The sequence below is a fragment of the Mixophyes fleayi genome, chromosome 1 (assembly GCF_038048845.1).
Source record: "Mixophyes fleayi isolate aMixFle1 chromosome 1, aMixFle1.hap1, whole genome shotgun sequence".
Taxonomy (NCBI): Eukaryota; Metazoa; Chordata; class Amphibia; order Anura; family Limnodynastidae; genus Mixophyes; species Mixophyes fleayi.
Window position 1 is genome coordinate 23,990,153 of NC_134402.1, and position 18,394 is coordinate 24,008,546.

The window sequence follows — 18,394 nt, forward strand, 5'->3', positions numbered from 1 at the left end:
AACAGCAGAAAAAAATTCTTGTTTTTTTCATTCAATAAAACATTTTGAATTCCCTGTTTGTTATATTTTATTTATTTATGTCTTTATTTATTTTAGCCCTTGCATTGGCCTATTTCTCCAACTAACCATCGTTTTGCTGAAGATAGAAATGTACAAAGTTAGTATAAGTATGTATTTATATAATAGTATTGTATATGTGTCTGTGATATAATCTCATGTCTGTCATCTAGACTTTCCATTAGGACAGGGTATGGAAGGTGGCATATTCATTAGTTGAATATACTTTGTATGTACATGGCATTGGTGATTTAATGCACTAATTCAAACACATATCTAACACAAAGGTTAGAAAGTTGTATCCTCTTCATTCTGAATTTTTGTTCTTCAAATAGTCTTAAAAAAGCCCTTTTGAAAATTCACATATTAAATCATATAAAAAACTGAGCTATCTTCCACATTTCTACCCCAGGACCAGAAGAGAAGCAACATGTGCAGGATATTATTAAAGACCTATGGTGAGCAGCAGTATGCCAATAATCGGGGGTGACCAGCATCATCTGAGGCATAGGTAGAGTTTCCCTCCAACAACCTCAGTATATCTCTCCTCTACCCACATACTGTATGAGGCATAAACCACTAACTGGGTCGCGCAGCATGTAAAGAATTAAATAGTGGAAAATACCTCCCAATTGTTGTTTAAGCTCCTGACTGAGGATTCCAGTCCCTCACAATTGGGACTATCCTGATGGAAATAAAATGTGAATATATAGGATACTTCATGACTGAAAATTCTCAATTATATAAAATATGCATAATTGCTTTATTGATATACATTTATAAATTCCTTTTAAAATTTCTACTAATGGGATGTTTACTAGCGAAATATAAAAATAGAAATTAAAGAATTAATTGTCCATGATTTAAACTATAATACCTGTTAAAATAGCAGTTATTGGCTGCCAGCCACTTTGCTACCTCAATGATGTTCTTAGTTTGGTTGAAGCTCCTCCTACTTTTTTACATAGGTTGTGCCACAATGCTTAATTATTCAATAAAAAATTATTGTCACCCATGTGTGTTGTATATATTTATTCTAAACATAATAGAAATTTGCAGCGTTTCATTAGTATGGGTAAAGTCGTATTACTTAGTTTAGCCTAGATAAATATTGCTATGTCCTAGTGAATATTAGCAAAGATTGTCAAGAATATTATATCTTATAGGAGATTATGACCTCCCACTTGAATTTTTGCATTTAAGTTGCAGTTATTTGGCAATGATTACATAATCTCCATGTTGTTATATCCAGACAGCGGCCAAGCATTGTAGTATAACCCTTATGGGCACTAATGTTATTCACTGATTTGGTCACATGTGAATTAATGATTTGATTTACCCTGTATTGCGATTGCTGTATCCTAATAAACAGTAGCAAAAGTTTACTAGCATGACATATTACAAGGAGTTAATGTGTCCATTTAGATTTCCACACATTAGTTGCAGGAATTTTTTATGCATATCACAAAGCAATAAAGCAATAATATTTTATATAATTGAGAAGTATCAGTCATGGGGTGGCCTATATTTACACATTTTTTTTCTCCTCTCACTCTCAGTGAGACATATTTATGTCAGGATGCACCCCCCTCCCATCACCTATTTGAGGTGGAGTATTGTTACAAATTGTTTTTGGGGGGCGGTTGACCTTGATTGGTGCGGTGTACAACTTTTTTGCAACTATTATGATGGAATCAGCACAGTTGAAAGTCAAAATGATATTATTTTACTGACAATGAATGATGACAAAAGAGAATATGCATATAAATTATATCAATTAATATAGACTGTATGTAAAAATTGTATCAGTCAAATTAGTGAGAAGTAAATGATGTCAATTTTTACAGGAGACAGAACATTGACTTCTCAAGGGGTAACAACATGGATGTATTGTAAGTAAAACAAAACAGATATTATACATCTATTTATAATAATTTGCCCAGTACTATGGATAGATATACAATACAAAGAACATCCTAGTGATATATCATCATCATCATCATTTATTTATATAACGCCAACATATTCCGTAGCGCTTTAGAGTTAGGGACAAACATAGTAAACTATTAAACAAACTGGGCAAAACAGACAAAGAGGTGAGAAGGCCCTGCTCGCAAGCTTACAATCTATGGGACAATGGGAGTTTGATAAATGAGGTTAAATTTATAAAAGATATACAATGCAGAGAGCATCGTTGTAACTGTTAAACAATACAGAGAGCATACTGGTGATATACAATACAGAGAACATCCTAGTGACCACCATACAATACAGAAAGCATCATGTACAACACAATGCCCCATATAGGAAAAATCATGTCTGTATTTCCACCCCACCCAAGTAGTGGGAGTAATGTCACAAGTATCTGAAAACAGCAATTACACTCTTATCCTTAGTCAGTTGTAAGATCAAATGTACTCTACTCTTTTCAATAGAAAAGTAGCTCAAGAAATGTGCAGTTGTGAAGCATCATTTGTCGAAACTGAGGTTTCATTAAGTCTAAAGGGCAATGCCAATCCATAGCTTATATCCCTAACACAACCAATACCAGACACGCTAATTCGCACAGTGGTGCCACTATGAGACACACACATTGAGATTCGATATAGAATCACTTAGTGATTATGTTTTTTCAAAGATATTATATATATATATATATATTTGCTCAAAATTCGGGATTCATTGCCAGATATTACCAGGATGCAACCTGAGGTGTCATTAGTTACAGGTAGTATTTTTTATATCTAATGTCGGCTAATTGTTTCACTTTGTGAGACAATTGTACCATTATAATCAATAATCAATAACAGAACAGGTTTTTGGGAATATTTATGGTGATTATGAATATGCATGTACTGAACAGTGGGGAAGTGTACACTGATCATAGACATGTATATACTGGGCATTTTGAAAATGTATGTAGTGAGAATAGGGCTGTGTAATATAATGTATAATTGGGTCTGCAAAATGTTTACATTTTACCATATTGTGCACAGTAAGCATTTTATTTTCCGCATGGCAAGTTTATTCTTTCCCAGCATGCTATGATGGAGTGTTAGAAACCCTGGACAATTCATGTTTATCATTACCAATATAAGTCAATAATGCATGACTACTGCTCACTTATATCCATCCACAATGCAATACTGCTGTTCACTAATTGTTATCCACTCTGCCCAACTATTGTTCACTAGTACCCATTGTGGTGAAACGAGGTATTAATATCACCTCAACCAGTCTGCACCTCGTTTCTCACATGTGGACTATAAAAACATGTACTTTTTCTAGCCTTCTGGTTCCCCATATTTGTCAGTCATATTTAAACTTGTATATATTCTATTTGCAAGTAGTTAAAATGTCTGCCAGCATGGTTTCCTTATCTTGCAGACTAGTCCTTTGTTCAAGCCTAGGCAAAAGGATTATTGTCCACTTGGATGAACTCGCTGAAAATGATGTAACAGGGAGGAGGTGCCTAGATGTTCAATGTCCCCACCTCTACTTATTTTGGTCTGACAAAGGCTAAAGATGCCTTGACAAATGTTTTCTGGGTTTGGATAAAATTATTTCCAAACACAAGATGTTTTTTTTTAGTCTTATGCTCTGGCATGATAATGCACTTATCATGGGCAACTGCTGTGATAACGCTGGTGGCTGCCTTACTTCAACACAATCATCATCCTCCTCCTCATTATATCAGCCATGTAAAACACATTCACTTTCAGATCCAAAAATATCCCCCTCAACCTCTTGCACATTTGCACTTTCTATGGGTAAATCGTCATCAAGACTTATACTACTAATACTAATACCCATCCTCATATTTTCAAATAGTTGAGGCTGCTCTGTTATTACAGTGTCTGAATCTGAAACCTCAGACTCACATGTAGCATTCATGGTTACCCTGTTTAGACTCTACTCAGGATTCTGTAAATGCTCAAGTTATTCTTCAGCCTCTGTGTTATCCTCAGGCACTGACTTGCCTGTTTTGGAGGTGTCAGTATCAGACGTACACTCTGAGCGACAAAGTGGTGAATGTGAAGTTAAGGAAAATTCACGACTGCAGTGTGCACTTTCTTTGGTATTGCCAATTTAGTGTGTATACCAGTACCAGCAGTAGCAGGACTCCTACTAGCAAAAAGTGTTATATGGAATGTTAGTTACTTTCCTTTTTTTTAATAAATCACCGCCTTCATCAGATAATTCCCTCTTAATTCTCATCCTTACATCAAGAGCTGTTGGGTTCTAAGAGATTGAATTTGACAAATAGTGCATGGATTTTGAGGATGCTTTCGTCAACTTTCTTCTCACATTACCTTTTATACTAGTAGAGGTCATAACATTATTACTACCGCAAGTACTGGTAGTGGGCTGCTCCTTATCTGTACAGTGATCCATGGTTACCAAGAGGAGTAATGCTACTTGAATAGATTGTAGCTACTTGTATATGCCTGCCACCACACCAGAGGAACGCCCAATGAGATAGGGAAAAGAATGAATTATATCTTATAATTCTTAGAACACTGTTCCACAATATGCTTTTAACAAGCAAGTTTTATATTTAATCGGCGTTGTGCGGCGTTGTACGTTGAGTCAAAAACAGGAAGACCCTGTTTACTTTTTTGGTGTGTGCATCTGATGCTGCCCCTCACACACAAACAGCCTTTTTTCAATATAGATTTAGCTGAATGAGTTTTTCAAAATATAGAAGTATTAAAATATAAAATAGATTAGAATATATAGCTTTTTTTGGGGTGTGCTGCTGCGTGCTGACCCTTACAAATTCCCTTTATGTAAATATAGATTTCACTGAATGACCCTTTAAAAATGGACAAGTATTCAAAAATAGAAAATATTAGAATATATAGCCTTTTTTGGGGGGTCTAGCTGCGTGCTGACCCTCACTAACTGCCTTCTGTAAATATAGATTTCACTGAATGACCCTTCCAAAATATACAAGTATTGAAAAATATAAAAGATTAGAATAAATAGCTTTTTTTGGGGGTGTGGTGCTGCTTGCTGACCCTCACTAACAGTCTTCTTTAAATATAGATTTCACTGAATGACCCCTCCAAAATATAAAGTATTGAAAATTAGATAATATTAGAATATATAGCTATTTTTGAGGTGTGCAACCATTTGAAGCTGACTATTCTCTACAGGACTGATCTACCATAATAAAATAATTCTATTGCTTTTCTATGTTCTTGGTTCACCCTGAATGCTATTTTATCAACAGAGTACCGCAGCTAACCTCCACCCTACATGCTGTCTCTTCTAAAATGACACTTGAGAAAACAAAGGCAGATAATATTTGCAAAAGATGGCAAACTAACCTTGTAAGAATTTTGCAAAAAAAAACAAAAACAAGTAAATAACGTGAAATACATTTTTTTTTATCTTATAATATGACATAATATCAATGAATAACAGAACCATGTGGATAAAAATTAAAATTTATTCGAGATCGATGTCTGTGAAGCAAAATGTTTCAGGGAAAAGACAAGAGGGGGGACAGCTGGAAAAGAGATGGAAAGTAGGGTGTGTTAGTAAGGGGCAGATAAGAGAAGATGGGGAAGTAGAAAAAGCTTAGTATTGTAGAGGAATACAAACTCTCAAAGCATTCAAAAAACAATAAGATTGAGAGACATAGAAAACAAGAAGCAAAATAGTTACCAAGGGAACACCAAGTTGATACAAATTGATTGGAACGATCATTAATTATACTGGTAATATGTTCCAATTTGTTGATCTGTCAAATATTGTTGATCAAAGTTGAGATAGTAGGGATTTCTGTTTGTTGTTTGTTTCCAATTCCGGGCAATTAAACATCTAGCAGCTGTGAGGATGTGGGGTGGAGTTTCCATATAACTCTCTGGACTCCAGGAGGCAGACACGGGAGGAGAAAATAGGATATATGAAATGGGATTTGGAGTTGCGTAATTTTACAAATTAGGTCAGCTATTGCACGCCAAAAGGGGATAATTTTGGGGCAGTTCCACCAAACGCGGGACAGAGTGACACTTTGACCGCAACCTCGCCAGTAAAAGTCAGATGAGTTCGGATAAAACAGTCTTCAGTCAAGGAGGGGACTAAATACCAATGGAATAGTAATTTGTACAATTTTTTTTTTTTATTCCGGAGCATATTGAAAACTTAGTTACTGATTCTCTGATAGCTTTCCATTCATCGAGTTCGAGAGTCTCATCCATGTTCTCCGCGCATTGTGTAGCTCGTGTGAATCTTTATCATGTAAGTTATGGTGCATTAAAATGGAATAGAAGGTGGAAACGAGGCCCTTGGAGGAAGACCTAAGTAAGCAGAAAGTTTCTAGTGGGGAAGGGCAGCAGGGAACGCGTTGACGAATTTGAAGAAATTGAGGAAAGCTGAGGGAGGCAAATTGAGACGATCACGAAGCTCAGGGAAGTCGGGGAAAAGGCCCATCGGTACAGTGTCAGGGAGGAATTTAAAATTATGTTTTGCCCAGTGTGCAAAAAGTCTTAAGGTTGAGTTCAAGGGGGAATGAGAGATTTTGTTACAGAGGGGGAACACCCTCTTTGGATTATAGATAAGTTTGAAAATTTGAGTGCAGTATTTCCACAATGACAGGGAGAAGCATATTGCTATGCTATGCATGAGGCTATGAAGGGGGTCTGGTGTTTGGAGTCTAACCAAAATAATGAGCAAGGCAAAAACATCTGAAGGAGATCAGCTTCTATATCTATCCAAATTCTAGTTTGAGGGTTAGCATGAGCTAGAACAGCTTGAGTGAGATGGGCTGATAAGTAATATTTATGTAAACAGGGGAGGCCCAAACAGCCATCCATAGAGTGACGATATAGGACATTTTGCCAGACTCTCGGATATCTTTTCGACCAAATAAATTGGGAGATATTAGACTGAATGTCTTTAAGAACAAAAGATGTGTTAGGAACTCCCAAGTCAGTACAGTGAAACTCGGGAACTACTCAGAAGGCCAGGTGTTCGCTGGAGCCCCTAGTGGTGGGGACAGACTGGGCTGCGGGCCGACTGAGGGTCGAGTAGCGTATACTGACTTAAAGGAGTTTCCCAGAAGTGGAGTGATTGGTGGACTGTAGTATAAGAGAAATCCAAGGTCCAAAGGTCACAGGCACAGAAGCAATATCCAAGGGCAAGCAAAAGGGTCAAACTCACAGGCAGAGAAGCGAAATCCGAATTCCAGGCAAAAGGTCAAGGTCAGAAGAGAAGGGTCAAAGGTCCAATAACAAGCAGGGGTCAAACACGGGTGGTCAAATCTAAGGTAACAGGAACCTAAATGGATAGCACAAGCAGGCAGCAGGACTGAGGACAGAACGCTATAACCGGCAATGAGGCAGCAGACCTCATTGCCTTAAATACATAGTTGGCCCAATCAAAACTTACATGCACCCCTGCAGACTAATGAGAACATAGCACCAGACCAATCAGGACTAATCCCTGATAGGTGCACCCAGATGCAGGCTAATGCCTGTAACTAGTCCCCTAATTAGCCCACAGGCTGTGTCCACTTTTGCGCATGCGCCCGGCTTCCAACAGCGCCGGGACGCAGCGCTATGTAACAGGCGTCCGGCCGTTGCCTTAGGGTAGGAAGGGGAAGTGACGTCCCGGTCGTCATGGTGACGGCCGGGACACTGGAGCAGGTAGGAAGCGAGCCGCGGCGGCTGTGAGCACCGCCGCGGCTCGTGACAAGATGGTACTCGAATTAACATATTAAATTTTTTATCCTACGCCTGTATTACATTATAAAGGTGTGGGGTCCGGGTATTTCCACTTTAAAACCGTCATTTTCAGTTTCTCCACAGTAAAACACGCCATTTGATAGTGTACCTGTTTAGGCCAATCGGATTACACACTGGATGGCGATTTGAAAAGCCGAAGAAAATGCAGGTCTGACATTTGGTAAGTAATCATTTCAGTAGTGTAGGAATTATAGAAATCGTGATTCCTCTGTTGTTTTAAATCTTGTCGGGGTTCACAGTGACGGATTAACTTACCCTACCCATTTAATTAGGCTTCCTAATGTACTTACACTGCTTACTGACACTTTTCCACAGAGGTTGCTTGTAAGTCTCAAAAGAAGCAATCCCACAAAACAGAACATAAGATCGATGGGCACAGATCTGATAAACCAAAATATTATACATAAAATGCTGTTTGCACTCAAAAGACATGCACTGACCACACTGTCCCCAGGGCACGATTCTCATGCTAATTTTCTGCTTACAGCAAAAGGCACAGTGAGCACCGGTCTCTGAGAAACAACCAAGTATGATGCTTATTATCAGCTGCTGGTCCAGGGAGCCAGGATTTATTATTATTATTATTAATATTTATTTATAAGGCGCTACAAGGCATCCGCAGCGCCGTACAGAGACAAACAAAATCACAATACAATGGGAGACAGCACAGTACAGTAAACACAGCAACTCAGTACGCTCAATGCACAGCTAGAGAGGGCGGGGAAGGGGGAGGGAGGATCCGAAAATGACGGGGCCCAAGAAGGGGGGCGTGGAAGACAGGGAGACCCCCAGGGGGGAGGAGGGAGCGAAAGTGGATGTGGGGTGGAGGACCTTTGAGGAGGAGGGCTAAGTAGCTGGAGAGCAGAGTTAGAAGTGGTGGAAACAGGAGGAGAGATGGCCCTGCTCAGAGGAGCGTACAATCTAAGGGGAGGGGTGGACAGACAGAGAGACGCAGGGGAGAGAGGGAGAGTAGGGGGACAGAGGCAGAAGATAAGGTAGGAAGTTAAGTGGGAGACAGAAAGGCTTTAAGAAAAAGGTGGGTTTTTAGGGCCCGTTTGAAGCTGGATAGATTAGGGGAAGTTCTGATGGAGGGAGGGAGCTTGTTCCAGTGGAGGGGGGCAGCGCGGGCGAAGTCTTGGATACGCGCGTGGGAGGAGGTTATAAGGGGGGAAGAGAGGCGACGGTCAGAGGCAGAACGGAGAGGGCGGGATGGAGCATGAATAGAGAGGAGGGTGGAGATGTAGGGTGCAGTGGAGTTGGCGAGGGCCTTGTAGGTGAGTGTGAGGAGCTTAAAGAGGATTCTGAAGGGGAATGGGAGCCAGTGAAGGGCTAGGTAGAGGGGGGAGACAAAAGAGGAGCGGCGAGAGAGGAAAATAAGCCTAGCTGCAGCGTTAAGGACGGATCGAAGGGGATCGAGATGAGAGTGGGGGAGGCCAGTGAGGAGGAGGTTGCAGTAGTCCAGGCGGGAGATGATCAGAGAGTGGATAAGGCATTTGGTGGCATCTTGGGAGAGGAAGGGCCGGATGCGAGCGATGTTGCGCAGCTGGAAGCGGCAGGATTTAGCAAGAGAGAGGATGTGGGGGCCAAAGGAGAGAGAGGAGTCGAGGATGACACCAAGGCAGCGAAGTTGGGGGACAGGGGAGATAGAGGTGTTGTCGACAGTGATGGAGAGGTCAGAAGGGGATGGGGTATGAGAGGGAGGAAAAACTATGAGCTCAGTTTTGGCAAGGTTAAGTTTGAGGAATCGAGAGGACATCCAGGAGGAGATGGCAGAGAGGCAGGCGGACACCCTAGAGAGGAGGGAGGGAGAGAGATCAGGAGAGGAGAGGTATAGTTGAGTGTCGTCAGCGTAAAGGTGGTAGCTGAAGCCGAAGGAGCTGATGAGTTCACCCAGGGAGGAGGTGTATAGAGAGAAGAGTAAGGGTCCCAGAACAGAGCCCTGAGGGACCCCGACTGGAAGGGTGGATGGGGGGGAGAGAGACCCAGAGGTGGTGACAGAGAAGGAACGGTGAGTAAGGTAAGAGGTGAACCAGGACAGGACTGGGCCGGAGAGGCCGAAAGACTGGAGGGTGTGAAGGAGGAGGGGGTGGTCAACGGTGTCAAAGGCTGCAGAGAGGTCAAGGAGGATGAGAAGGGAGAAGTGGCCCCTGGCTTTTGCAGAGAGGAGGTCATTGGTGACTTTAGCCAGGGCAGTTTCAGTGGAGTGGAGGGGGCGGAAACCAGACTGGAGAGGATCAAGGAGGGAGTATTCAGAAAGGTAGGAGGTGAGACGGCTGCAGACGAGCCTCTCAAGAATTTTGGAGGCAAATGGGAGAAGAGATATGGGGCGATAGTTCGAGAGAGAAGTGGAGTCGAGATTAGGTTTCTTAAGAATGGGGGATACGAGAGCATGTTTGAAGGAGGAGGGGAAGATGCCAGTGGAGAGGGAGAGATTAAAGAGGTGAGCGAGGTGGGAGCAGGTGGTGGGGGAAAGGGAGCGAAGAAGGTGGGAGGGGATGGGATCCAGGGGGCAGGTAGTGGGGGGGGATGATAAAATGAGAGAGTGGACTTCCTCGCCGGTGGTGGGACGGAAGGAGTGGAGGGGAAGGTGGTTGGGGGGGGAGGACAGAAGAGTGGGAGGGGTGGAAGAGAGAGTGGAGGAGGAGATTTCAAGTCGGATGGCCTCGATTTTAGAGGAGAAGAAGGAGGCGAAATCAAAGGCAGTCAGGGAGGAGGGGGTGGGGGGAGGGGAGGGGGCCAGGAGAGTGCTAAAGGTGGCAAAGAGGCGGCGGGGGTTAGAGGACTGGGAAGAGATGAGGGATTTAAAGAAAGATTGTTTAGCGAGTGAGAGGGCAGAGCTGTAGGATGAAAGGATGAATTTAAAGTGGAGGAAGTCAGCCAGGGAGCGGGATTTTCTCCAGTGACGTTCGGCAGAACGGGAGCATTTTTGGAGGAAGCGGGTAAATTTGGAGTGCCAGGGTTGGGGTTTGGAGCAGCGGGGGTGGACGGAGTGGGCAGGGGCAACCGCGTCCAGAGCGGAGGTGAGGGTGTGATTGTAGAGGGAGACCGCCTGGTTGGGGCAGGCCTGGGAGGAAAGGGGAGAAAGGAGGGTATCGAGAGAGGAGGACAGAGAGGCAGGGTCAAGAGCATCGAGGTTGCGTATGGACAGAGTAGGTTTGGGCAGGGGGAGGGGAGCAGGAGAAGAGGAGAGAGAGAAGGAGAGGAGATGGTGGTCGGATAGAGGAAAGGGAGAGATGGAGAAGTCGGAGAGATTACATAGGTAGGAGAAGACAAGATCAAGGGAGTGACCAAGGCAGTGGGTAGAGGAGGAGGTCCATTGGGTGAGACCAAGGGAGGAAGAGAGGGTGAGCAGTTTGCTGGAAGCAGGGTAGGTGGGGTTGTCGATGGGGATATTAAAGTCACCGAGAATGATCGAGGGGAGATCGGAGGAGAGGTAGTGAGGAAGCCAGCTAGCAAAGTTGTCAAGGAAGAGGGAGGTGGGGCCAGGGGGGCGGTAGATGACAGTGACGCGGAGATGGATGGGGTAGAAGAGGCGGATGGAGTGAGCTTCAAAAGAGGAGAAGGAGAGGGAGGGTTCAGGGGGAATGACACGAAAAGTACAGGTGGAGGAGAGGAGGAGGCCAACTCCACCGCCAGGGCGGGCACCAGGCCTGGCGGAGTGGGTGAAGGAGAGGCCACCATAGGAGAGGGCAGCGGGGGAAGTAGTATCAGAATCGGAGAGCCAGGTTTCAGTAACGGCAAGAAGGTTAAAGGAGTTGGATAGAAAGAGGTCGTGGATAGCAGTCAGCTTGTTGCGGACGGATCTGGCATTCCAGAGGGCACAGAAGAAAGGGGGAGAGGAGAGGGGGGAAATGGGGATGAGGTTAGCAAGATGAGCAGCGCGCGGGGGATGGCGGGGAGGAACGGGAGAGGTAGGGCGGGGGGAGAGTATGGGTATGGAGTAAGAGCGGGGAGGCATAGTAGGGAGAGAGAGTAACAGAACAGTGAGATAGTGGGGACAGTGAAAAACAGGTAAGAACAAAGGCAGGAAGACAATGAAAAGGTGGAAGATAATAACGAATTAGGGCGTGGAGGGCATGGAACAACAGTACAGTGAGATAATAAGGACAATGAAGACAGGTAAGAATGATAGCAGAACAGTAAGATAATAAGGACAGCGGATAACAGGTAAGAATAAGCAGGGAGACAATAGCAAGATGGAGGACAATAACCAATTAGGGCATGGAAGGCAAAGAATAATAGAAGGAGAGGTAATAAGGACAATGGAAATAGGCAAGAATAATAACAGGTAAAACTAGTTGCTGGTAAATATAAAATCAGGAAAAACAAGATAAAGGCATATAAATAGTAGAATAATAACAGGTAAAAAGTAGAAACTTGTAAATGTACAATCAGGAAAAACAAAATAATGGCATATAAAATAATGTTTTATATGCAGTTGATGCAGTTAAGCCAGGGATTCAGCAGGAGAAGGGTTAACTGACAAGCCGGGTCGGTACACAGTTGATCAGTTGCTGCAGATAAGCCAGGGATTCAGCAGGAGAAGGGTTAATTGACAAGCCGGGTCGGTACACAGTAGATCAGTTGGTGCAGATAAGCCAGGGATTCAGCAGGAGAAGGGTTAATTGACAAGCCGGGTCGGTACACAGTAGATCAGTTGATGCAGATAAGCCAGGGATTCAGCAGGAGAAGGGTTAATTGACAAGCCGGGTCGGTACACAGTAGATCAGTTGGTGCAGATAAGCCAGGGATTCAGCAGAAGAAGGGTTAACTGACAAGCCGGGTCGGTACACAGTAGATCAGTTGATGCAGATAAGCCAGGGATTCACCAGGAGAAGGGTTAATTGAGAAGCCGGGTCGGTACACAGTAGATCAGTTGGTGCAGATAAGCCAGGGATTCAGCAGGAGAAGGGTTAATTGACAAGCCGGGTCGGTACACAGTAGATCAGTTGATACAGATAAGCCAGGGACTCAGCAGGAGAAGGGTTAATTGACAAGCCGGGTCGGTACACAGTAGATCAGTTGATGTAGATAAGCCAGGGATTCAGCAGGAGAAGGGTTAACTGACAAGCCGGGTCGGTACACAATAGATCAGTTGGTGCAGATAAGCCAGGGATTCAGCAGGAGAAGGGTTAATTGACAAGCCGGGTCGGTACACAGTAGATCAGTTGATACAGGTAAGCCAGGGACTCAGCAGGAGAAGGGTTAATTGACAAGCCGGGTAGGTACACAGTAGGTCAGTTGATGTAGATAAGCCAGGGATTCAGCAGGAGAAGGGTTAACTGAAAAGCCGGGTCGGTACACAGTAGATCAGTTGATGCAGATAAACCAGGGATTCAGCAGGAGAAGGGTTAACTGACAAGCCGAGTCGGTACACAGTAGGTCAGTTGATGCAGATAAACCAGGGATTCAGCAGGAGAAGGGTTAACTGACAAGCCGGGTCGGTACACAGTAGATCAGTTGGTGCAGATAAACCAGGGATTCAGCAGGAGAAGGGTTAACTGACAAGCCGGGTCGGTATACAGTAGATCAGTTGGTGCAGATAAGCCAGGGATTCAGCAGGAGAAGGGTTAATTGACAAGCCAGGTCGGTACACAGTAGATCAGTTGATACAGATAAGCCAGGGACTCAGCAGGAGAAGGGTTAATTGATAAGCCGGGTCGGTACACAGTAGATCAGTTGATGTAGATAAGCCAGGGATTCAGCAGGAGAAGGGTTAACTGACAAGCCGGGTCGGTACACAATAGATCAGTTGGTGCAGATAAGCCAAGGATTCAGCAGGATGGAAGGAAGATGGGCAGATCAGCCCTGTGTGGCACATAAAAAGTAACTGGTCCCTGGGAAGGGGCAGCTACCAGGATGCGGACCTTATTGGGGTCCTGATGCACCCCTGGGACTATACGTGAGAGGTAGCCTGGAGCTGTAGCCCATTATTAATCTAATCCTGGTCCCATCACCTTGCACATAGCTGACATGTCTAATGCAGTTAAGAAGTGTCAGCTCTACCTTTCTACTAATCTTATGGTAGCAGAATAAGTTCATGTCTCAGTGATAGACTTCCAGTGTTGGAAGCTTTAACCAAATTCATACACAAGGATGTGATAAAAGGGTTTGTACTTAGTTATTTTATCCACCCCAGCAGCTGTTAACTCATCAGATTACATTTATTCAGTATGTTCATTTGTCATTAATGATTTAGCATACACTCAGAAAAGTCCATTTATCGTTGCAGTCAGATGTTGAATTTATTTTCTTAAAACATTATTTACAAGTGTTCTTCATTATATATCTCATCCCCATAATATAAAAATGTGTGAAGCATACAGTGTTTTTAAATAATGGTACAGATGTAGCAAGCATTAACATGACATCCGACTGATTACCACATTAACAAATCATGCTATTATTAATTAACACTTTTACATTGCAATACTATAAATTAGCTGTCTAACTTAGCTATACTGTTTTGCATGTAGTATCAGTTGTGTTTGCTAGAAAGACTCTGAACCCATTGCAAAAGTCATGCAGTCATAAAATAGCAGATTTCGATTTAAGCTAAATTTAGCATGTTTTATGGATTGTTCTTAGTCTCAGCCTTGACCTCACACTGTTCCACAAACTTGGTTTTATCTCTGCCAGTCCTGACCATAGCCAGTACTATGGCTAAATGTCAGTTTACTGACAGCCTCTGTCCTCAGCTTGTTATCCCTGTCTTTGGACTGTCATGACCGGATGTAAATGGTAACACTTGCCGGAGTTAGCACTACTGAACTTGGAGTCGCAGAGTCTAATGTGCCCTTGGTGTTCGCCAGGGACCCCCGCAAATATGTTTGGTCTTAGATGCTAGGGGCGTGTAGGTCGTGGTTCTCCAAGACAGTCGTCAGTGAAGCGTAGGTGAATGGTCAGACGAACCACTGTCAGTACCAGCCGAAGAGGGCAGAACCAAATCAGAACTGGCAGATAGTGAGACAGGACAGGGTCGAACCAAAGAGCAGAATAGAGCCAAATCGTAATCCAATAGCAAAGTCAGACAATGCAGGATCAAAATCAGGAATCAGCAGGAACAGGAGCAATCCAGGAGGAGCAGTACAGCAAGTCAGGTCAGAACCAAAAGGAACAGGAAAATAGAGGAAGTGCTGGAGTAGAAGAGACCTGATACTCTGGTACCCTAATGGTTAAAAATAGTCGCAGGCAGGAAGAAACTGATTGGATTCCCCCTCGACTGACAGCCTAGCAACAGAGACGCTAGGGGGACCGTAGGGCGCATGCGCCCTGGAAGACAAGTTGGCTAGAGGAGCTGCGTCTCATTGGAAAGCAATAAGACACTTCCGGCAGAAAGAGACAGGCGGCGGTCCCCAAGCAGGAAGCGAACTGCGGGGACTGCATCTGACTTGGACCTTGCCTCAACACTTTACACCAGAAATTATAGTATGTCTGTACACCTGTCCCTGTCTATACAGCTGTCTCTGTCTTTGGACCTTGCCTCTGCACTCTGTTCTGGGACCTGGTGGTACTATTGTATGGACACTGAAGATCCCTGTGCAGTTACAGGGAGAAACTCAGGGAGAGGACCACAGTTCAGTACTGAGAGTGGAAGCAAAACACAGAATTGAATCTATAATCTGGCCACTAGGTGATGCAGGTACCGTCTGTCGAAACAGCAACATGGACACATTGTAGCATTAGTTAAACGATCAGTATTGTTTAGCCATTTTTATCCAATCAATTTCAAACCATTTATCATGCAAGTGGGAATAAATTAAAAATACACTAATAACATCAACATTGCTATATACCAAAGCTTCAGTATCCCTACATATCTGGCATCTGTCCCCTGTCATCATTTTTGGAACCTCATAAGTCTCCTAAGAATTTCCAGTCCCTTATACATCTCACTGGTCATCTAGTTGTCACATCTTCAGCTGATGCTCCAAATTCAAAATTTTGCTCAGTCCATTTTTGTTTAGATGAATATCATGTACATGAGAAATATGTTGTCTAAAGTTTCCAGCATAACCAGGGCTACATGCTTTGTAGAAACACTCTACCAGAGTGATTTTATAACCCATGCTGTAAGTAGAAATGACAGCATCAATTTTCATCACACAAAACAAGTTTCAATCAATATATACAGGGTTTTTTATTTAACTAAATTCTCTTTTGTTTCCCACTTGCTATACTAACAATATACTATTGCCTATAGACAGTATCAATGACAAATGAACTCTCTTAATAAGTTTACAATTTTCCGGTATCATTTGTATCTTTCTGTTATTAAAAATTTAATTTATGTACCCTACCATTCCGGCAGTTTTAAAACAGTAGGACTTATAAAGTCTCTGCTGTATGCCAAATAAATCCCCCACAGTATATAACCCTATGAATAAGTATCATAATAATATTCAATCATTTTTAAAAGATCACGTATTTACACAGCAACTAATATGTGGTTAAACTTTATTGCTTATAAAAATAAACCAATATATAAAATGTTGCCAAATAGATATTTTTCTTAATTCTACATTATTTTGAAGACAGATAAGATACATATCTTTAATTTCAACAATGTACTCAAATTTAGAGCGCAAATCTTTTAAAATAATTAATATTTCAAACAACTATATGACTCACAATCACATTATTTACTATATGCATTTTATCTATTTCTTATTTCAACATAATTTTTTCTGTGATTAATACAACAATCCCTGGATCCCTGGATATTAGTCAAACCCAGTAACATCTAGGACAAAATTTATCAAGCTGTGATTTGTCTTTTAATGCAATTTTCTCAGGTGAATTTTAAGCCACATATACTGTATATGAAAGTGCTAGTTGATAGTAAATTGCCACTGATAGAACAAGTTAGTCTCTCTGCATAGTTAGCTTAAGCTTCAAGACAATTTGAAGCTACATCAACATCACAATCTCTAAAGATCCCATTTTACCAGCACAGATATTCCTCGCACCAATTGATTCCACAAAGTTTCAGACAAGAGTAGCAATGTTCCCATGATAAATGTACACTTCCTTAATACAAAACATGTTATATAATGGTGGAGCAATAATATTAATACATGCAGAGACAATCCACAGTATATTACATTGCAGAAGTTCTATGTCTATGTCACTGAAATGCAAAATATCTGAAAGTGAAATATAAAACTTAGACTGAAGATGATTTTGATGCAGATGATGATTAATATTATAAAATTATGTAAATGCACCATGAGATGGAAATAAGTAATTTTCTCAGTACTTGTATATTAGGTATTTAGTAAAAAAAAATTGTTACTCGAATTATAGAAATTATTCAGAGTTTCATATATCTTATATGTGAAAAAAGCTTTTGTGGATTGTGACAAAGCAACAAGGTCAGGAGTATGTGTTTTGGTTTTAAAATTACCTAAAGGAAAATGCAGTGTTCATGAAAAACAATAATCGGGACCATTCATGTGGTTGTGAAGGGTTTAGTTAAAATGCTTTTTAGCCTTCTAAGCAATGTTTTGGAATTACGCCAGTGAGCATAAAAGAACAATAGTCACATAGAACGACAAGTCAGTATACTTCTGCTTACAGAAGAAAAATTGTGTATATAAACCTCCCTTCCTTTATGCCCTGAATACACAGTTCACTAGAACACATTTAAACCAACAACATGGGAAAGGTAAATTATCCCTAATGTCATATACATGTTTTCCCATTTAGTTACTAAAAAGTGATTTATCTTAGAACTAACAACAGTCTGATTCCATAATTTGTGTTCTACAGAATTTTTTTTATGCATGTAATGTAAATGTTTCCATTTTTTTTTTTTTTAATTAATTTTGATTTCACAGATAATTTTCTATGAGGACAGGAACTTCCAGGGTCGCTCCTATGAGTGCAACTCTGAATGTCCAGATATGTCCTCATATTTTAGACGTTGTAACTCTATTCGTGTGGACAGTGGAAACTGGATCCTGTATGAACACCCCAACTACAGAGGACACCAGTACTTCCTCCATAAAGGAGAGTACCCTGAATTCCAGCAATGGATGGGTTACAATGACTCCATTCGGTCTTGTCGCCTAAGCCCACAGGTAACTAGCAGACATTTTTATTTAGTAAGGTTTCTTAAAACAAAAATGTTTAACATTTAGTAAATTTTTGAACAAAACTCACCTAATGAATGCCATGAAATTAGAATAAAGTGGGAAAATAAAAATCCATTATAATTATATTATACTTTTACTGTGTATTACATTCTGAAATGGATTAAATTTAATAAATTAATATAATTGTCATTTTTAATATTATTATGGCAGCACCAAGGTTCATTCAGAGTCAGGATCTATGAGAAAGATGACTTCATGGGTCAGATGATGGAATTCAGTGAAGATTGTCAAAATGTAAATGAGAGATTCCGTTACAATGATATCCACTCTGCTCAGATACAAGATGGGTACTGGATGTTCTATGAAGAGCCCAACTACAGGGGACGTCAGTTTTACCTGAGACCTGGAGAATACAAAAGATACACTGATTGGGGAGCCACAGGCCCCAGAATTGGTTCCTTCAGACGTGTCCATCATATGTTTTAA

General features: G+C 41.8%; 1 protein-coding gene across 1 annotated transcript; it reads left to right on the forward strand.

Annotated features, from left to right (window-relative positions):
* Window positions 1-17,641: 17,641 nt before the first annotated feature.
* Window positions 17,642-18,394, forward strand: LOC142103957 (gamma-crystallin-3-like; the record flags this gene model as incomplete). The annotated part of the gene is made up of 2 exons (XM_075188363.1): window positions 17,642-17,893; window positions 18,119-18,394. Coding segments are annotated over 2 exons (528 nt in total), but the record flags the coding sequence as incomplete, so codon positions are not given.